This window comes from Otolemur garnettii, unplaced genomic scaffold (assembly GCF_000181295.1).
Source record: "Otolemur garnettii isolate 467f Iridium unplaced genomic scaffold, OtoGar3 scaffold00108, whole genome shotgun sequence".
Taxonomy (NCBI): domain Eukaryota; kingdom Metazoa; phylum Chordata; class Mammalia; order Primates; family Galagidae; genus Otolemur; species Otolemur garnettii.
The window spans coordinates 1,585,851-1,607,847 of record NW_003852503.1 but is presented as its reverse complement, the minus strand read 5'-3'; the positions used below and the strand labels follow the sequence as shown (position 1 = coordinate 1,607,847).

The 21,997-nt window shown below is 46.3% G+C and overlaps 1 protein-coding gene across 1 annotated transcript in view; it reads left to right on the top strand.

The window, feature by feature from the left end:
- The first annotated feature begins 1,187 nt into the window (after nucleotides 1-1,187).
- GRAMD1B (GRAM domain containing 1B) overlaps nucleotides 1,188-21,997 on the top strand; it is an 88,184-nt gene continuing 67,374 nt past the window's right edge. The window contains exon 1 of the mRNA XM_003796794.3: nucleotides 1,188-1,714. Within this exon, the coding sequence (XP_003796842.1) occupies nucleotides 1,692-1,714 (23 nt within the window). The 5' untranslated portion in view covers nucleotides 1,188-1,691. The remainder of the gene's footprint in view (nucleotides 1,715-21,997) is intronic.

The following is a 21,997-nucleotide window of genomic DNA, read 5'->3' as shown; positions in this document are numbered from 1 at the left end:
AGTTCAGTTTGCATAAAGTCTCTTCAATTAAACACTCGTAATAGTACGCCTCCTAAATGCAGCCCCTTCTAGTCAGTGGGAATGTAGAGCAGAGCAAGTTCCAGTCTCTGCCTTCGTGGAGCTTACCCTCAAAAAAGAGCCAGGCTGGTGATAAGTAATCACAGGCATGCTGACTGTTCCCACCCAGCTTCTGCTCTCTGGGTCTTATAAAGTGTTTCACTTGAGAAGGTCAAGTGTAGATGATGTGCTTGGATGTCTGTAGATGGGTGCAGATTTCAGGGTGAGGGCTTACTGCACGGTTAGGTTGTTTTGGGGCAAGTCTTAGGGTAAAGGCTTATTATTATGGTTCAGTTGAAGGTTGCTATGTCATAATTAATCTCCTCTTTGTTCATTGTCACCCATCCGCGTTACTGACCCAAATAGTGATGTAGGGAAGGACAGAAAGGGATCACACAGCCCGGGAAGTTTTTAGTAGTGGAGGAATTCCTGGGCCTCAGCCCCAGAGGATTCAGTTTAGAAGGAGCCACTCCTCGCTTTCCAATAAATTACATGATCCAGTTAAAGTTGAAAATCTCAGTCCTTCCTTACTGCGGTGCTGAGCCTGGTCTGAGTCTCCTTGGAGCCTGGCGTTGGCGATAAAGTACTATTAAATCCTAAACAATGCCTCTGTGGCTGCCTTAAAATCATCGCTGGCCCCAGCTAAACCAAATGCAGTGTCCTACCGCCCCCACCCAAAGTTGCTGCTTCACAGTGCGCACAGGCAGTTTCTCCAGCAGGGGGAGAGAACTGTGTGTTCCGTGAGCTACAGGCTGCCCAGCTTGCAGTCTTGCCTGCCTCACTGGGGACTATTTAAAGTGGTCTTGCCCAGCCTGCCCTGGGACACCTAGGCACTCACCATGGGGCCTCTGAGGTTAGTGGCTCAGTTTAAGGTTCCCAAAGTTTGCAGAAGACCTGGGGGTCCAAACTCCTCTACACCCCACCCCTGGTGTTATTTAACCCATTGGTGGATTCCTGTGCAAGTTCTCGTCTTCAGCTATTTCTGCACCCATTCTCTTCCTTCCAAGCACCACCGTACCTCACGCGCCCTGTCTCTGACGTTTGTCCCATCCTGGGACAAAACATGTGCTGTGTCTTTAAATGGGCGGAAGTGGCTGGCAGTGCTTTGCTTGGGTACTGCATTGATTAGGAGATTATATGGAGCTGCGGGAGCTGCCGCCTGGGGGAAGAGAGGTGCAGGTTCTGCTAGATTTGTGCTCTCCTTCTCCTGGGCTCTGCTTGGCTTCCTTCCCTAAGGCAGCCCCAAGCCGGTATGAGGTGAGGGTGGGTGGGTGGCCGGCTAGCCTGCCTGTTGACGGCAACTCCAGCGCAGCCTTGCCAGCGTTACCCATCCTCATCGGGAACTGGCAGCAGCAGGCGCCGCGGCTCAGGCAGGCAGCTCCAGACCGGGGCTGGGTTTGCAGAATCTGTCCTTTGCCTTCAAGCCCAGCTTTCAGCTGGGCGAGGGGGAAAGAAGGGATAGCAGGTCTTCTCGCTCTCTCTCTGTCTCTGTCTTTCTCTTTCGGAGTTCAAGTCTCATTACATGGGATTCTGTTCTTTTGGGACTTCGTCATCTTTTCCAATATGTCCTGGGACCTCTGGAGCTGTAACAGGGATGCTAAGGACACCGCCAGTGGATTATCGTGATTGTACTAATGAAAGGATTCAAGCTCTCCTGGTGAGTAGAGGAGGGGTGAGGAGACTCCTTCCTTTCTGTTCTTTCCTTCAGCCCTGTGCTCCCCCCAGGACCCTTGAGAGGTCTTCTCTAGAGATGCCACCTCATTAGATGGGCGTAAGGGGTTAAGATGATGACTGCGCACTGTACAAAGTTGGGGTGCTCTCCCTAGCTTCCCCGGCTTCTGCACCGCTGCGGTATTTTCTGTCAGCATCTTCTTGGGGAGCAGGGGTTTTGTGGAAGTTGGGGGGCAGTGGAGAGAATCAAACTGCAGCTGAAACTGTTCTCTAACTTTGAGGGGCCTGAGGGGAGGTGCACATGGAGGGAACTTTCAAAAGAAAGATCCCTTGCCTTTTGCACTGTCTTGCGTGCAGCTAGGGGCACAGCTGTCCTGCTTACTACTGACCTGCCCTAGGTGCTTGGTGGGGGCACTTTCCCTTATTAGCTCCTTAGGGCTGGCGCCTCTGACCTCTTAGAGAGGAATCTCCCTGAGGGCCCAGGCTCCATCTTCTAGGATGCCTGGTGTCCCCAGGACAGTGTACCGCACCCCTACCCCAACACAGACACACACCTCGATGCTTTGCAGGCATCTCTTCCTGGGCTTACTGTTGGGAAATTAAAGGGCATTTCTTGCTTGGGGTGTGGGGGTAGCTGTGTTCTAGCTGCAGAAGTAGTTGGAATATTTTTACCTTTCATTTAAAAAAATAAAACCTTTGCTTATCCCTCTTCTCCTTTGACCCAGGAATTATCAGGTAGGGGGGTGAATCCGGCTTTTTATCTGACGGGGAAACTGCAGATTTCGCCTGGAGAACTTTGCCGGGAGGGGTCTGGTACCCTGCAGAATGGTATATGCAGCTGCCCTGCAGACCTCTCCAGAGGAGAAAGGCTCCTTGGGCTGGGGAAGGAGCTTTCTCTCCCCGAAGAGGGTGGAAGGTGGGAGGAGGAGAATGAGCTTGGGAGAGCTCCCTGCAGGGGTGCGTCCTGCCTGCATTGGCTGGCTGTCCTAGTGGGGTGGTGTTTGGTCATCTCTGGGGGGTGGGGGAGGTTGATTTTCAGAGTCAGGAATACAAGTCAAGCAGTTAAAGGCATGGAGTCTCAGCCTAGCTCTAGGCCATATCTTGCTTTCCAGAAACCACTTCCCTAGATTAAGGCCTGATGGAATCAGTCTGTAGGCAAGGGGGTTCCCTAGTGGGTCTTGAAAAGGCACTGTCTGGACGGCAAAGGAGAGGTGTTCGGTTCCTGCAAGGGTAACTCTCCGTAACTATGAGGCCCTGAGAGGTGGGGAGCATGGAGTTCATTTCTTCCAACTTTGATATCACTCTTTCCTGTGTTTAGCCCTTGCTTATTTGGAACTAGGTACCCTGCTCCCTCTGGGTTGCAAGCTATTAGCGGAGTGGATTGTTGCTGGGAATTCCAGGCCCAGATCAGCAGCCAGAGCTGCCCCTTTATTCCTCAGTGGGGCCATGCTGGGTCTGTAGGTTGGGTGAGGCCTCCAAGGAAGGCCTGGGGCTGCTGGGAGCTCAGGGCCACTGGGCTGTTCATCAGAAATCGCTTCTGTGCCCCCTGGCACATGCACCCAGCTTGGGACTGAGGGGTAGCTTGGCTGTCATTCAGGATGAGACATCACTTCAACGCAGAATGCCTCTTGGCTCAGGGACATGCAAGAATGTTTGCCTTTAAAAATGTGCTTTGAGTATCTCTTGATGCATTTCAACAAGAAAAGCAGTGTTAAGCTGTGAACTGCAATTTTGCTAACCTTGTCTGTCGTCTTTAGCTAAACAAAATTTTACAAGCTGGGGAAAATTTGTCACTTACATCTGCCTGGCTACTATTAGCTCCCTTGACCCACCATCTCATTAAATACAGATATGTTGTTCCATTTTGGCCCAGGGGCCAAAACTATGTTGTGAATGTTTTGGTTTGAAATGTGGCTCCTTTTGGTAGTAGCTAATATTAGGACACTCCCTACTCTCCCAACAGGGAGACTTGACCAAAGCTAGATAATCAGATGTATCGGTTACTGTGTTCTGGAGACGACTGTGGGCATATGAAAAAGGATGGAATTAGTTAATATAATGATGTTTGGGAATCATTTCTAGAAACAATTCTGGAATGTCTACTATGTGTTGGTGACATTAAAAAATGATGGCAAATGCTAACAAGAGTACTGGTGACTAACATTTGTAGATACTGTGTGTCAAGTGCCCTTTTGAACACTTTGGGTTCGTTAACTCACAGGGGACTTTACAGCATTGTGATTGAGGTCCACAATTTATAGGAGAGGAAACTGAGACACAGCAAGGTTGAAGGGGGCACAGATACAGGAACCAGGCTTTGGATTTGCTGCAGGATAATTTCCCCCAGTGATTGACCTGCTCTTGGTTACTCTACTACAAAGCTTTCCCCGGTTTGTGATGCTGAACCATGTACCACCTTTTGTCGTGTTCTGCTTTCTTTGCCTTATGTTCATTAGGCCAGTTGCTCAGATTTTTAAAAGCATGTGCAATTGCATTATCTAAACCAATTCTTAGTGTGTCCCCATGATAGGGAAACTGAGGTAGAGAGTAGTAGCATGTTTTGATTAAATTCATGCAACTAGTTTGTGCAGAAGTGGGGTGCAGACTTCTGTTGCTTGACTGTTATTTTAGTAAGGAGACTATCACAGCAACAGCAGGGCGTGTCTGTCCGAGCTGCTTTTCCTGAGAGCAGGTTTATAATGGATTCCAGTCTACACATGTGGATCAAGTATTATTTATCCAGTCCTGTGCCTAGGCATTTGTGAGAGTTTAAAAAAAAATGCAAAAGGACATTGCCTTGGTCTTGCAGGGACTGGTAGCCTCACAGATGGAATGAGACACTGCCTCCCCACCCACCCACACGTGTGCATATAAGTGCAGGCACACACATGCTTCAGTAAGTGCTGAAGGACAGATCAGCACAGTGAACAGCAGGGACTCTGGAAATTCATTTCAGCTAGTGTGGCAGAGAAGGCTTCTTGGGGTAGGTGACATGTGTTGGGGGGTTCAGAGGCTGGACAGTTGGGTAAATAAAGGTGTTTTGTGCAGCCCCTATGTGATACCTCATGGACCTGTGAGCTTGTCCCTGGGTATGTTTTTTGGATGAAGAGGACCATGGTATGACTGTTTGACAAGTGGCTGGATTGTAAGATAGAAATCTCTCTCGTTGTGGGCAGGAGCTTTAGACTGTCTCAAAAGACGATTCCGTGATTCTTTGTGCTGGTTTCTTGGGTAGCAAGAACAGGGCAGCAGTGGAAGAGGGGGAGAGAGGAGGTAGCACGGACGAGCATTCTTAGAGTAGGACTGTGGGTCATGTGGCAATTTGGAGGCCAAATAATTGTTCCCTTAATAAAAGTTCACTAATCTTCCTTAACTTCTGTGTGATTAATATTTTTTTTTTTTTGCTTTGGGTAATATAAAGATATTCCTAATTCCTGTAGAGCTTTAGAACCTTACCCACTAAGGTCTCCAGTTTTATAGGGCTGCTGCCTCCTTAGATCGTTTTGGCCCCCATGGGACGAGGCAGACTGCAGTGACATCTGTCTTGATTCTCTTGCCTCATGTTCCTGGTCCTCGTGTGTGTGTGTGTGTGTGGCTTGGTAGTGTAGTCACCACAGAGCCTGGGGGCTGGGACAGAGCTTCAGAAAAGTTAGCGTGTTGCAAGAATTTGATTCCAGGGAAAAGCCGTTGAAGAGAAAGTCCAGTTCTTGGCGCATAATGGGTGAGGCATGTCTGTGGCAAGGTCTCCTCAGATGAGAGGAGTTTTGTGTTTCTCTGTGTGTGAGTGGGTGAGTGAGCAGTCGGGCCACGTTCATGCTGTTTATTTAGGAAGGTGAGGGCTGTGGGAGAGAACCTTACTCACATTCTTCCCAGGTAACTGGAATCGAGTCCATTTTTTTTGGTACTCCTCCATATTTCATGGAGATTAATGGTCAACCATATTTTATTTGATACCAAAGGTCAATTGCCCACTGCACTCTTTCTCTTCAATCTGTTGGCGAATGGAACTCTGTTCCTTATTTAGCTCTTGCCGTATATCATCTTTGAAGTTCTTTCTGTGCGATTTGCTCCAGAGGAAGAGGATGCCCTGGGCATGGCCTCTGCTTGCCTCCTTTAGAGCCAGGCTTCCCCACTATGGACCTGTTTGCAGTGAAGGTTGGAGTCACCCAAGGGCTTGGGCTTTGACTCTTGAATTGGAATCTTGTAATCACCTTTTGGCCCGCTGTGTGGCCTTGGTAGGTGACTTCTGTTTGGCTTGGGTGGTGGTGGCGGTTTTGAAAGCAGAATTAAATGACAGTGTTAGGAGGATTAGTCGGGCTCTCAGCTTCCTTTTTACTAATGGTTTAGAAAAAGGCCGCACAGTCCTGACAGAGCAGGTCTCTTGTGATGTGGACTGTTCGTGCCCTTCTGTAGCCAGCAGGGGACACTGACGATAAACATTCATTTTAAGATATTAAATATTCATTTACAAACACAGCACAGCAGGCACACCCTCCTGCCAGCAGTGTGAGATTTACTTTGTTATTTGATGGGATGTGAATGGAGTTTTCTCATGGTCCTGTATGTCCAGGGTGGCCAATGTTGGTCGTCTGAGCATTGAACTCCCCCAAGTGAGCAGGAGACTCGGTAATGGCTGAAATTTCTGGCTCTATAGATGTTCTTAGGATAGGCCTTTTCCCACCTCACACCCAGGTTTCTACTTTGGGATACTGTATCTTGGCTTGAAATAAGTGACAACATCATTTGCTTTGCTGGGTGATGGTCGTCCATAAGAAGAAAGAAAGAATGGAAATTGTGGGTGAGAGAGATTGTGAGTGCCTGAGGTTCTTGAATGCTTCTGGCTCAAAATCTATCTTCCTCCTAGGGCTGGGCACAGTGGCTCGTGCCTGTAATCCCAGCACTTGGGAGGCTGAGGTGGGTGGATTGCCTGAGCTCACAGTTTCGAGACCAGCACGAGCCAGGATGAGACATCATCTCTACAAATAGCCAGGCATTGTGGCAGGCACCTGTAGTCCCAGCTGCTTGGGAGGCTAAGGCAAGAGAATGGCTTGAGCCCAAGAGTTTGAGCTTGCTGTGAGCTATGATACCACAGCACTCTACCGAGGGCAACAAACTAAAACTTTGTCTCAAAAACAAAAACAAAAAACAACCCTTCTTTCTGGTTGTTCTGAGATGTATTGTCATCAAGCTTATTGGTGGAAGAGGTGAATTAGAGTTTTTGAAGCGAGAACTTGAAGATACTTCTCATCTCTTTCTGAACTGTCCAGAAGGCTGGACATTTGTTCCCTAAATGAGTTGTTAGGGATTCTTGGTTTATGTTTGCAGAAGGATGTTGGATTAAACATGATAGGCTGGGTTATGCCACGATGCTGTCCACCCTCTCAGCCTCCACAGTGTAACTCATTACTCATCCTAACTTTAGCTCTTGATCACTCCAAGTTCTCTCAGGCTCTGGAAAACTCTCCAGGGAAGCCCTCCTGCAATGACAGTGGACTCAGAGCTCCAGGCTATAGGATCTCAGGGCAGCTCCTCTATAGCCGACCGCAGGGTAGGAGGACATGGCTCTTAATGTGCCTTCCTGGAAGTGAATACCTACACTGTCCTTGTACTTGCCACATGTTGAACAGAACACTTGGCCTTACCTGACTGAAGGAAAACTGGGAAGCGTGGGCTTCTGACTGCAGAAGGAGGAGAAAACTGGAAATACGGGAGAGCATCCTTGATGTACATCATCGCTGCTTTTATTGAAAGTGTGAGAATGGGTCAGCAATGCTTCCTTCCTGGGGAATAGGGGCCTTAATCTGAGATCTCATGGGGGACCTTACATGACCTTAGATGTGCACTTGGCATATTATAGCCCACGGGCCAAATTCATGCCTGTTTTTGTATGGATTGTGAAGAAATGAAAAGAAGGGTAATTGGACTTGTGAAAAATTATATGAAATTCCATAAATTTTATTGGAGCGCAGACATACCTGTTTGTTTATGTACTATCAACAATCGCTTTGACCTTACAACAGAATTGGGTTCTTGTGACCGAGACCTGTGGCCTTTAAACCTAAAATATTTATTATCTGTTCCTTTACATGGAGTTTGCTGTGCCCGAGTTTAGGCAAGTAGAGTGATTTCTCAAGTTCAGCGAGTAGTATGTTTTTATTTGATTACTTTTGATAGTAATGGTGATGATGAAAAGGACATGAAAATAATGTTTACTATTAATACAATAACTTCCTATATGACAGGAATATTAAATATTATATATAAACTCGTAGCAATTTTTGGAAATAGATACCAATTATTTGGGTTTTACAAGAGAATAGACTAAAGCACAGAATCTTAAGTAATTTGCTCAAAGTCAATTAAGAGTTCATGTTCTTACCTGCTCCAAGTCCAAAGCCATCAGAAGACAGGTCTTTGCCTATGAAAAGAGAAAACTAATACTCAGGAAAAATTTGAGAATTACTCTAGGGTAATTTATGAAGACAGCATTTCATGATATGAATTATAATTGACCTTTAAACAAGGTGGAGTTTAGGAGTGGCAACTTCTTGTTTTTCTTACTTTTTTTTTTTTGAGACAGAGTCACTTTGTCACCCTCAGTAGAATGCAGTGACATCATAGTTCACAGCAACCTCAAACTCTTGACCTCAAACAGTCCTCTTGCCTCAGCCTCCCTAGTAGCTGGCACTACAGGAGCCCAGCACAACACCCAGCTATTTTTTTTTTTTAAGACAGAGTCTTAGTTTGTCACTCCCTGTAGAGTGGTATGGTGTCATAGCTCACAGCAAACTCAAACTCTTGGACTCAAATGATTCTCTTGCCTCAGCCTCCCAAGTAGCTGGGACTGCAGGCACCTGCCACAACAGCCAGGTATTTTTTAGAGATAGGGTCTCACTCTGGCTCAGGCTGGTCTCAAACCTGTGAACTCAGGCAGTCCACCTGCCTCGGCCTCCCAGAATCCTAGAATTACAGGTGGGAGGCACTTTGCCCAGCCAGCTGTTTTTTTAGAGATGGGATCTCACTCTTGCTCAGATTGGTTTCAAACTCTTGAGCTCTAGCAATCTACCCATCTCAGCCTCCCATAGTGCTAGGATTACAGGCGGGAGCCACCGAAACCTGCCAAGGGATGGCAACTTCTGAGCAGTTGAAAATCATGTATAAATTTTGACTGCCCAAACTTAACTACTCGGAACTAACTGTTAAGCAGAAGCCTTACTGCTAACATACTCAATTAATATGTATTTTGTATGTTATATGAATTATGTGCTGTATTCTTATAATAAAGTAAGCAAATGGAAAAAATATTATTTAGAAAATCATAAGGAAGAAAGGATGTATTTACTTTTTATTCAGTGGAAATGATTCATCTTAAAGGCCTTCATCTTTACTGTCATCTCCTTAAGTCGGCTGAGGAGGAAGAGGAAGAGGAGGGGTTGGTCTTGCTGTCTCCAGGGAGGCAGAAAGTGGAAGAAAATCCACATATAAGTGGACTCACCCAGTTCAAATCCATATTGCTCAAGGGTCAACTGTATAATTACCAAAAATATATGAGACTAGAGAGAGGTAGTAATGGGCAAAGGAAATCCAGAAGGGCTGAAGAGAGGAGGTGGGGTGTGGGTTGATCTACTTGGGAGGCTGAGGCAGGAGGATGGTGTGAGCCCAGGAGTTGGAGGTTGTGTTGAGTTTGATTGCCCAGTCTGGGAAACAGAGCAAGGGAAAAACCAACCCCAAATAACCCATTATCTGTTCACCATCTGGTTAAGCATGAGTGGAACATTAGCTATACCTATGACAATATTCAAAGGCTGGGAGGGCATGCCCCAGTGAATGCAAACCTAGGGAGCTGAGTGCTGAGTCCCAAGTCTGACCTGGAGACTGCCCCCTATAGGAGGTGGGCTGTATTTCTCACTCGGTACCTCTTTACTGTAGCTGGGGATAAATGGCTGCTTCATGGCAAGGAGCTCCCTCTCTTTAGCTGTGTGGTAGACCCCAAGGGAGAGATGCAGATGGTTCAGCTGGTTACTAGTTGTATGACTGTGGGTCAGTTACTTTACTTTCCCCCAAGCCTTTACCTGTCTCATCTACAAATGGGGCTAATGACACCTGCCTCAGAGGGCTGTTATAAGGATTGTCAGTATTAAATGAGATAATTCATGTTAATGCACTTAAGAAGGGGTTTGGCACATTACAGCCACTTAAAATGTTAGCTGCTATTAAAAATCTTTATTGATAGCCAGGTGTTGTAGCAGGTGCCTGTAGTCCTAGCTACTCGGGAGGCTGAGGCAAGAGGATTGCTTGAGCTCAAGAGTTTGAGGTTGCTGTGAGCTTTGATGCTACAGCACTCTACCCAGGGCAACAGAGTGAGACTCTGTCTCAAAAAAAAAAAGAAAGAAAGAAAGAAAAACTTTAGTGTTTTGTGTTTGGCATTGTACAAAAAAAAAAAAAAAGACATAGCCAAAGATCTCACTTTTTGCTAACTGAAAATTTATGCTCTAGATCAGTGGTTCTCAACCTTCCTAATGCCACACCCCTTTAATGCAGCTCCTATGGGGCCCACAGGTTGAGAACCGCTACTCTAAATGGATTCAGAGAACACTGATTATAATTTTTCCGAAAGTGTCCTTAGGAGACAAGACCACTGTCGTGAGTGTGACCCTTCCTTTCACATGAACAACCTCCCCTGTCTGTGTTTTGGTTTCATTGCTGGAACTCTTCCATCTCCCTGGCCCACATGGGTATGGTCACTTGACCACTTTACCAGAGGCCAGAACTTGTTCCACCATTCACAGGAGTGTAACCTTGGGCAGGGCACCAGCACCCTCATCTCTGAGAGGCCAGGATACAGCGGCAGATTCCATGTCTCACAGACCCCCACAAACCATAGGCTAAGGATATTTGGTGCACAAGACCCTTAGTATTCTTCCTAAGTTCCCCCTGGATTGATCTTCCTACTGTCTCTTTAATTCGTTTATTTGATCACTCAGCTAACATTTCCTGAGCACCTCCTGGGCTAGAAATGAAAAGATGAGTAAGAACTGGTCCTTGCTCCAGCACGGTGCCTTCTGTCTTGGGGGGAGCCAGGCCTGGACTTCTACATTTCGGTAGGGTCTTGTAGGAAAATTCCACTGAAGAGACTCAGATGCTTCTTCCACTGTAGTGCAGATTTATCTTTCAGTTCAGATCTTTTTTTGGACCCTTTCTCCTGAGACCAGGAGCCTCTTTGTTTCGTAATAGCTTCCCTGCAGCGACCTCAACTTTTTTTTCTTCTTCCCTACTGCGTGGTAGTAGTTTACATCCAGGGGCATTATGACAATGACATGCAAACTTCCTTTGTTTCCTCCTTGAGGCTTAAATTGACTAACCTCAGGATGCAAATCTGGGGAACTGACCATTGGGCTTTGGAAGGCGGTCTGCTTTTCAGTTTGTACTTTATTTTCCTCAGCCATCTTTTTGGTCTGAAATGTACCTGGTCATGCATTTATTTCGCATCTGTTAACTCTGGCGTGTTCCAATGATTTCTTTTAACCCTCTGATTTCATTAGCCGAGAGTTCCACTTTCTGTTTGTGCCTTCTTGGGTACACAGAAGCAAAATACATTGGTAGTCTTGTGAGTGATTGTGAGCCAATCACTCCCCTTCATCTGTTGAGCAGTCTTTGTAAACCTTACCTCGATGACAGCAATGATAGGACTTCTTCTTACAAAAATGTGTGCTTGGAGCAGTAAGTAGTCAGCCCCGGTAAATGCCAAGAATATTGTGTGCAGCTAGAGAATTGTTTCTTCCGGCTGGCTGCAGTCTTAACTTCTTTCTCTGGCTAAATTCTCCTAAGTATGTTTGTTTCTAGGCCTTCGTTAGGACCATTTCTGTGCTGCTCACTAGTGCTCAATATCATTAACGGTGGTCATCACCTGTCAAAAGTTGCCCTTAGCCAATGTTGCCAGGAACAGGACTGTCATCTCCAAATGTGCACTTCTTACTCTGTTTTTTCTCTTCCTGGGATGGGCTAAGTTCCACACATTCATGGCATGAAAAGAGATTTGTAATAATGGTTTCCCATCCAACCTTCTCTCCTAGTCATTTACGCTGGAAACTTCCGCAGCCCCTTCTATTCCTTATTTTCCCTCTGCATGTGGTCACTTCTGCCCTGATGGCTTCTCTGACATGTCCTCCTCCCTTTTACCATGACTCTTAAAAGGGTCTTAATTTAAACCCTTCAATTGTCTTGCCTGGCCTGGGACAACAGTCACTTGAATAATCTCCCCCACTTTCAACAGCTTCATTGTGATATAATCCACCCATTTAAAGTGTACTATTCAGTGGTTTTCAGTAAATTCACAGTTATGCAACCATCACCACAGTCAACCTTTCAACATTTCGTCACCTCCAAAAGAACCCCCACGCCCACTAGCTGGCATTCCCCACCCACGCCCACCCCGCATGCCAGCCCTAGGCCCCCACGTTCTGTTTCTATAGACTTCTCCATTCTGTACTTCCATATGAATGGAATCATACTATATAGACTTTATGTTTAGCTTTTCACTTAGAGTGATGTTCTCAAACTTCAGTTTGTAGCATGTATCCGTACATCATTGCTTTCTGTGGCTGAATAGTCTAATCTCTTCCTTTTTTTTTTTGGACAAAATCTTGCTGTATTGCCTGTGTAGAGTGCCATGGCATCATAGCTCACAGCAACCTCAAACTCTTGAGTTTAACCAATCTTCTTGCTTTAGCCTCCCAAGTAGCTGGTACTACAAGCACTGGCCATAATGCCCAGCTCGTTTTTCTATTTTTAGACAGGGTCTCCCTCTTGCTTAGGCTGGTCTCAGACTCCTAATGCCAGGCAATTCACCTGCCTTGGCCTCCCAGAGTGCTAGGATAATAGGTCATGAGCCACTGGGCCCAGCCCTGTAATCTACCGAGTTTCCCCAAAAATAAGACATATATTTCCCCAAAAATACATTTATTTTTTCTCAAGAAGACACACTAGGGCTTATTTTCAGGGGCTGTCTTATTTTTATTAAGTATAATACAACAATCTATATTTATTCAAATACAGTTAAGTCATCTTCTTCTGGAATCTGACGGGGGAGCCGACCTTGTTGGTGAGGCTGGCACTAGTGATGCGTGGATTCCTTTCCCCTAGCCGTTTGCCTGTGCACAATAGGATGCCTGTGACCCGGTTACCGCCCTTGCAAGTGCAAACAGCTGGAGAAAGGAGCTGTGGCAGTTAAAAGGTATTCCAGTGTTCCTTACCGCTCTGTGCAGAAATGCAGGGCATGGCTATGCAGATATGCTCATAGCCATGCCCATCACTAGGTCTTATTATAGGGGTAGGGCTTATATTTAACAAATGCATAGAAATCCTGCTAGGGCTTATTCTGGGGGTAGGTCTTATTTTCAGGGAAACACAGTAATGATGTAATCTCTTTACTCTCAGAGTATGCTTCTCACAGCCAAGTAAGTCAGATTACCATCCTTCCTTCAAGACTTGAATTTGGTCCCTGTTGCCTACAAATACAGTTGACACCAGGCACAGCCCCCGAGGCTGCCTTCCGTCTGGCTCCAACCTCATCACTCATTTCATCTTTCATCAACCTCCTGAGCCCTCCACTGGCATACCCTACACTTCCCAGAGCACCTTAGGTACCTTTATCTATCACTGTAGTTATTATTATTATCGTTATTATTTTTGCATTTGTTAGGTAAAGTCCCTCTTATAATTGTGTCCCACCTCCAAGAGATGTGTCGCACACTGTGACTCCCCATCCCCCTTTCTCCTTCCCTCTCCCCCCACCATGTACTAGCATCAATTGTCCTCATATCAGAATTGAGTATCTTGGATTCTTCCTTTTCCATTCTTGCCTATCACTATAGTTATTTAGCTACACCGAGTCTTTGGTTATGATTCTTATCTCTGCCCGTGGATATCCCAGTTATCCTTCAGAATTGAACTTTAATACCACTTCCTTGAAAAAAATCCATGTTTATCTCATCACCAAGTGGAATTAGTTCTTTTTCCATTCTCCGAACACTTTGCCCGGATTTCCATAACTTCAGTGTCTTGAATTCCTTGTCACTCTTTTACCACATATTAAATGTTCTCTCAAAGCAAGGAGTTATCGTGGTTTTTATTTTCTCATTGTATTTTCTATAAGCCTTTACACACAGTGGGTGCTCCAAATATTTGTTTGCTAGTTGATGGCACTTGTGTGTGTAGAGCTCTTTTTGCGTTTCTAAGTTTTTAACACATGTCTTCTCTTTTGGAAATCGGAAGTAAAGGATGGTTTGATGATAAAGTTACCAGTAGTTATAATTTGAATGGTGGTTGTTTTTACAATACAGAAGTATCCAGGGGCATTATATAAAAATTACAAAATATAAAGTCAAAAGAAAAGTAAATTGGTCTTAATATTTCCCACTTCAATATGTTGTTTATATTCTTCAAACTACTCTATGTATATTAACATGCATTTTATATACTGTTCTGATAATATGCTAAATCTCTCTATAACAGATAATGATTTTTTGTTTTATTTCATTTTATTTGTTTTTTTCTTTTTCTTTTCTTTTTTTTTTTTTTTTGAGACAGAGTCTCACTTTGTCACCTTCGGTAGAATGCCATAGCATCATAGCTCACAGCAACCTCACACTCCTGGGCTCAAGCAACCCTCTTGCCTCAGCCTCCCCAGACACCTGTCACAATGCCCAGCTATTTTTAGAGATGGCATCTCGCTCTTGCTTAGCCAGGTAACTTCTGAGCTTAAGCGATCCATCTGCCTTGCCTCCCTGAGTACAAGGACTATAGGTGGGAGTCACTGTACCCAGTCCTGAGTAGCCAGGTGCCTGCCACAACACCTGGCTAGTTTTTCTGTTTTTAGTAGAGGTGGGAGTCTTGCTCTCGTTCAGGCTAGTTTCTAGCTCCTGAGCTCAAGCAACCTGTCTGCCTTGGCCTCCCAGAGTGCTAGGATTATAGGTGTGAGCCACTGTGCCCAGCAATCCATTTCATTTTATTTGAGACAGGGCAGTGGCATCATCATGGCTTATTGCAGCCTCCAACTCTCAGGCTCAAGTAGTCCTCCTTCCTCAGCCTCCCCAGTAGCTAAGACTACAGGTGTACACTACCACACCCAGCTAATTTTTCTATGTTTTGTAGAGACAGGGTCACTCTGTTGCTCTGGCTAGTCTTGAAGTCCTGGCCTCAAAGGATCCCCCTGCCTTAGATTCCCAAAGTGTTGGGATTACATCCATACACCACTCACCTGGCCATGCTTTTCATAATTACTTTTAAGGATAGCATTGCAAGTATGCATCTCTTTTTTTGTTGCAGTTTTTGGCCAGGCTGGGCTTTAACCTACCACCTCCAGCATATCGGGTCAGTGCCCTACTCCTTTGAGCCACAGGCACCACCCACAAGTATGTATCTCTTATCTCTCTGATCTATTCACATTTGACATTGAGATTATTACTGCTTTTTCAATTTAAGAATAACATCGTGGCTAACGTTCTTCACATAAAGTCTTAGAAACCAGACTTCTGGGTCCAGAGTCCAAATTATCATGCGGAAAGGGTGTTTCAATCCACACACCAATGAGAGAGTTGTGAGAGTGCTTGCTTCCTCCCCTTGTCCTTGCCTGCCTTGGTATTTCCATTCGTTTTAGTCTTTGCCAATCTGATATTCCAAAAGTGGTATCTCAGAGTTGCATTAATTTGCATTTCTTTCATCATTGGTGATACATTTTTAATTTCTTCATTAACCATTTGTATTTCTTTCAGGCATCGAGTTGCCTTTCCCTTCACCCATCTCCCTTTAACCTGTTTGTCTTTTCATTGCACAGAACGCTTTAAAGTACTAAAAATATTAACCCTCAGTCACATATGTGCCAAGCGTTTGCCCAGAGTTTCTTTTGTCTTTTAACTTTAGGCTGATTTTGGCATATACGTGTACAAATTTGTCAGTCTGTTTGAATGTGATCACGTCCATCGTTCCTTTTCTTTATATTTGCCATTTGTGATTATTCACAGAAAGTTCCTCCTGAACTTTGAATATTTTCACTTAGGCTTTCTTTGAGTCCTGTGGTGTTTTTTTACATTTGATATACTGGCCCATTTTGATATAATATTGTATCTACTTGTTATAAATGTAAATGACTAAATCTTCAATCATGGAACTAGAGGGAACTTTGAAAGTCACGTCCACTGTCTGTATAGCACATTGCACAACAGGTGAACATTCCCCTTGTCTTGTTGAATGAATATGTGAATGAGCGGGTTGTGGTGTGAACAGGATGGCAGATGAGGACGGTGTAAGAGCAACACTTAGAGTGAAGCAGGATCATGCTGGGCAGCAGTCTGTCTAGAGTCACCAATTACAAGGTCCTGGGGGAAGATGGGAGAAGGAAAAGTTCTAGCATACCTTTGAGAAGGTCTGAGGGTTGGGACAGAGCCCATAGACACTCACAGACCATGCCTAAGACTAGGCAGGCATGACCCCTACTGGAGAGAGAATTCATTCTATGGGAGTTTATCAGGGAAGTCTTCCTGGTGGAGATGCCTTGTGAGCAGGACTTTGAAGCTGGGACCAAATAGGGTGGATTGTGGAATGGGGCCATTTTATGCAGAGGGAATGATGTCAGCAAGCACTTTGTTTAAAAAATCGAAATAGTGAAGTGGCTTTTTGATTTTGACCTGTTCCCTCATTCTCCACTTCTCTGACACTTTTTGCTCTTATTGCCATTTAGATATTGTCATTTTCACAGTGCTTGAGCTTGTGGGTGCAAAGACACCAGGGGGCAGGAAATGAATGACTCTCAGAGAGAACCCCAGGCAGAGTCTCTGCCGTCCTCCGCCTCCGCCAAGGTGGAGGTGAAGTATTTGTTTTCTGAGATTGATAAGGAGGGTAGTGAGCTCTCCACTACTGAAATGAAACAGTGAATTCGTGCAGATAGGCACAGAATCTTTGAGAAGCACAACTGTTCAAGAAGCCAAGTGGACCTGCAGGATCCCAACTGGCTTGTGCCCTGGGGGGCTGGGCGGGAGACAGGCAGCTGTCAAGGATGCTTGGGTGGACACCTTGACGCCAGCCAGCCCTTTCCATCCTTCCTCACTCTGCCCAAGTAGGAAAGCCCGCCTCCAGAAGCACCCAGTGCCACTGAAGAGCTAAGAAATAGAAACCTGTGAAGTGGAGAGTGACCGTGAGCAAACTCTGGGCACAGATGGTAAAGAAACTGCCATGGAAAGAATCATGGCAGTTGGCTGGAGTGCTTGAAAACCAAGTCACTGGGTAAAATCTTTGCAGTCCTAAGGCAGAAGAGCAAGAAATAGGCTTCTGCCTCCATCTTTTATCCCATTTCCTGTAAGATTTCACCATTTCCCCCCATTAATGCCACCCTTTATTTCAGGGGTCAACAAACATCAGTCCCCTGCCTGTGTTTTTATAAATATGGGGGTAGGGCCACAGACTTTCAGTACCTGTTGTCTGTGTCTGCTTTTCCCCCACAGCAGCAGAGTTCACCAGTCCTAATACAGACTCCGTGGTCTGCAAAGCTGACAGGAGGGACTGTCTGGGCCTTTATAGAGAATATTTGCCAACCCATCTTTGTTTTATCAGTAGGTGTCTAATTCTGAGTTGTTTTCCCATGAGAGTCACAGTCTGCACCAGCCCATGCAGTTTTCTTAATGGGTGCCCCTTTTGCTCATGGCACTTATTTGCATGATAATTTACTGGAACTATGGGTGTGGTCTGGGAATTTGGTGTCTGAGGACAGGCTTTGACCATCTGATCAGAATAGTGGACATCATCGTTAACCTCTAATGCTTACTGACTACTCAGCGTATGCCAATTTTATAGGGAAACTGAGGCTCAAGGAAGTGAAGAGTGCCCAAGGTCGTAAAGTGTCAGGATTTGAGTGTAACATGTAGGGTCAAAGCTCTTGCCCTGACCGTTCACTGCATTTTCTGCTGGGCCCCAACCATGTACGAATTTCTCCTCTGTGTGATTTCTGGGCCAATCCCTGGGCAGCCTTTGCTCTTTTGGCTCAAATACATTTCTTCTGGCGCATCCATTCCTTGACTAGTTCTCTTTTTGGTCCCTCCCCCTCTTCCTGTAGCCATCTTTCTGACCTTGCCCCCCAAGGCCCGTCCTTACTCCCTGGGAGGAAGATTTGGGGCACACAAGTCTTGGGTTCCTTTTCCATCAGCAGTTCCTGCCCTATCGCTGAACCTTGCCCGGAGCGGCAGCTGTCACCCAGGTGACCTGCCTTCAGAAGAGAGCAGTTGCCCAGAGAACCAGCTGGAATGGAGAGTGCAGCTCAGGGCTCAGGGGCCCCAAAGTGGCAAAAAAGGCAGCTTCCCAGCAGGCTGAGCTGGCATTTCTGACCTTTGTGGAGAGAGGGCGTCCTTAAAGGGACAGCAAACTCTTTTCTTTCCTGGTGGCGCCAAGCCAGTTCAGATGCCAGGGATCTAAAGAGGCCATTGTTCTGGCGATGCAAGAGGGGGCTCAGGCCACCCAGTTTCTTTTTCTTTTCTCATTACCAACTGTAGGTCTCCCTCTGATGTGCAGCGTGGCAAGTATGGAAGGAGGGTGAGCTGTCTTTCCGCACACCCTCTCCCTCGGAAGGCGGCCTTGTCCCCAAGGCTAAAGCACAGAATAACCTCACACACCGCTGGCTCCCCTCCCTCAGGGCTGCTGCTCTAATGGGAGAAAGAATGGTCTCTGCAGACTCCAGTGAGGTGCCCAGACACCTATTTATTTGCCCCCATCACTGAGGTGAGATGCTGAGACTCTTACCCACCTTTTGGCAAGCTGCTGTGCCCACACCACCTCCCCTAGCACCAACTGTAATGCTTGTTAAAACCACAGTTTCTGGGTTCTGATTCCAGAACTTCTGGGCCCCAGGAATCTGCACGTCAATAACCACACTAGTGTTTGAGAACCACTGACCTCAGGATTCCCAAACGTGGCCACTCACTGGAATCATGTGGGGACCTAGTGAATCAGGGAGTCTGTGTGGGGTCCATGGATTTGAGCAAGGCGCCGTCTCTTCAGTAAAGGGCAAGTACCCTGGAGTGGGCCCCCTGGGTTTGAATCCAGGCCCTACCAGCTACTATCTGTATGATCTTGGGTAAGTTTCTCAACCATTCTGTGCCTCTGTTTTCTAACCTCTAAAAAAGGGTTAGGATAGGTCGTACCTACTGTATCGCTTTGTTGGGAGGATTAAAGGATTGATATTTACGTGTATAATGTTCTTACAATAGAACTGGCACATTGAGTATTGTGTAAGTTTACGCGAAATCTCTCTCTCTTTTGGTAAACTGACCATCCAGCATCCAGGTCGAAGTTCATAATATGAAACATCTTTCAGCACCAAGATCCCCGTGGCTAAGCAGCCTTTAGTTGGGGGAGCCTCGCATGCCTTAATGAATGAGCAGCAGTTCTTTGTGCCCAGCCCCAGTTCAGTCTGTATGGCTGTCCTCCCTGACTCTTGGTTTATAGAGAGAAGGGAACAGTCCCTCTTTGATTTTTCACCTCCAGCGATGTGGACAGCGTTAGAGAGGCTGTCACAGGAGGGCCCAGAAACCACATCTGTAAATCTCACTGACCTCTTTGGAGGGAACTGAAGGAAGAGAAAACAAGCTGGAGGCCAGGAATAGCTAGACATAAATACAAGGTATTATAATTACTACCCACACCCAGCTCCATCCCCTGAGTTAAATTTAACCCTCTGCACAGCCTTAATGACTTCAGGGAAGGAGGAAGGACAGGCCTGTCTGTGGGGGCTCGGCATGTGTGTAACCAAGGGCACGTGGGAAGCCCTGCCCTCAGCACTGCTGAGCCCGGGTGCGCGCTGTGGTGCAGCACGCGGCCAAGTTTTTATTATAACTTCTTGGTTTTGCTCAACCATTACTTTGCTGAAAATGATCCTGTTGGACTACATTTCCCATGTCTGGTATCCAACTGATGGTTTCTTTTCCTCATGTGCTTTCTAATTTCTCTCTGCAATCGTTACCCAGGCGTTACGTCTGTCCAACTGCTGTGGGCACAGCATTGAGGCAGGACGAAGCTGGGAGAGGGAGAGCCAGGCTGGGAGGATTGATCCGTTTGGTTCCTGCCTGCTCTCCTTTTCCCAGGGAGTTCTAGAAAATAATTAAGGCTGGAAAAAGCCTGTGAGTTAAGTGGAGAATTCTCATGGCACCTATGCAGGCAGCGGCATTTTAGGGATCCTGTTATCAGGGTCGCTGGTGGGTCAAAGGTTAGATTATGTAGAAGAAAACAAGCTAGTCCTCCGGGGCGCGCCTCATGGAAATTTTCCATCTTGATTACAAATGTCGGCGTGCAGAGACCGGGCAGTAGGCAGAGCTCTCCTAGCGTCCACTCCCTCCTACTGGAGCATATTTTCCAAGAAGTCCAGGAAGCTACACAGGGGCATCCCTGTTCTTGGTGGGGATTTGGGCACCTTTGGTCCATTCTGAACCCAGAAGGATGGACAGGAGCAGGACCTCAGTGTGTCAAGAGACACATTTTGTCCTGCCTTGGGAGAGGAATTTGTTTACCAGCTCCCCCATTGATTAAGAATGTTGGTTCACTCTTTTGGAGGCCAATAGAAAAGACTTTTCTTTTTTTGTTTTAATACTTTTTTTTTTTTTGATGCCACCACACTCTGCACCCAGGGCAGAGTGTGGTGGCATCATAGCTCACAGCAACCTTAAACTCTTGAGCTTGCGCAATCCTTTTGCTTCAGTCTCCCAAGTAGCTGAGATTACAGCCTTAATACCCAACTAGTACTCTCCCAACTAGTTTTTCTATTTTTAGTAGAGATGGAGCCTCACTCTTGCTTAGGCTGGTCTCAAACTTGTGAGCTTTAGCAATCCTCCTGTCTCAGCCTCCCAGAGTGCTAGGATGACAGGTGTGAGCTGCCACACCTGACCTGCAGTTTTCTGTTTCTATGACCTTCTCTTTGAGTGGACGTTGAGGTGAGTAAGATCAACAGGCCTGGCCCCCAACCATAGAGGGAGACCCCTAACTCTCACAGAGAAAAGGGATCCATGGGACAGAAGCAGGGGAAGATCTCTGGTGGTTTTCAACGTGGGAATCAGAAGGCCCTGGGGTTCCTGCTATTATGGAGCATCACCGGTTGTCACCTGCTCCTGGGTGCTGTGCAGTCACGGGTGAGGGCTCTGAGCTGGGAGATTTTTGTAGAGATTATCTGGACCCAGATGAGGATGTGAAACCAGCCCTTTAACCAGCAGCCTAGCCTCTTACAGTGTTTGGCTGCCCAGTCTTAAGAATAGTCCCTATTATTTCAAAGCTACTTAAGCCATCTAACAGCCTCCTTCTGGAAAAACAAAAAAGTCAGACTCTTTGCTCCTTTGTTTCTTCTTTTTTCCTCTTCTCTAATAGCTGATACTTAGGGCATCTCTCCTTTAGTCTAAACTTCCCTAGTTACTGTACAGTTTTGTGGAAGGCAGGGTTTCCAGACCCACACTGTCCTCATCTTCTCTGAATAATACACCTTACAGAGTGTGGGACTGCTCCCACTGGCATTATTTGGGTGGGATTACTACATTCCTTCAGTTGTTTAAGTGATATAATAACCAAATGTATTAGTTATTCTTGCAGCCAAGTTTTGGTCCATGCCAAGCTTTGTGGTCTTTGCCCACTGGAAACTAGATTCTGAGTGTTCCTTCCAGATTTGTAGAAGGAAGACCCTGCCTTGCCTGGGATCTAGGCTTATTCTGCCGGACCCTTTAGATCAGGCAGGCTCTGACATATGGGGTGAGTGGACTGCTGAATGATCAGTAGCGTGTGGATTGTAGGAAGGGAATTTGGTTAGACTCTCCTTGTGAGAAGAGATCAGAAATGGGGGTGGGAGAGATGGTGCTGCCAGGATGTCACAGCATGTACCTGCGGGGGAGTCAGTGTCCCCAGCTTGGCATGTGGCTACTTTTCTTCTTAGTGAGATCTCTCTGTACCTACTTGCCCACTTTCTGTCCCCATTAGGTTTTGACTGGAAGAGTTTTGTGGTGTGTTAAAAAAAGAGTGTGCTCCAGCCTCCCGGCTGCCCAGCACAGCCCCTGCACCACGATGGTGTAGCTGTTGTTTGAAGAGCTAGGGAGATGCAGAGAGGGAGAAGAAAGGCATTTAGTTGGAGGCAACGGTGGGGTTAGAGGAGAGGGCAAGGCTCGGCCGTGCACGGCCAGTCAGTGCAGGTGGCAGTGTTGTTGCCTCCCCTGCCTCAGGCTGTCTTTCTGCAGCCACAAAGTCCATCTCCTCT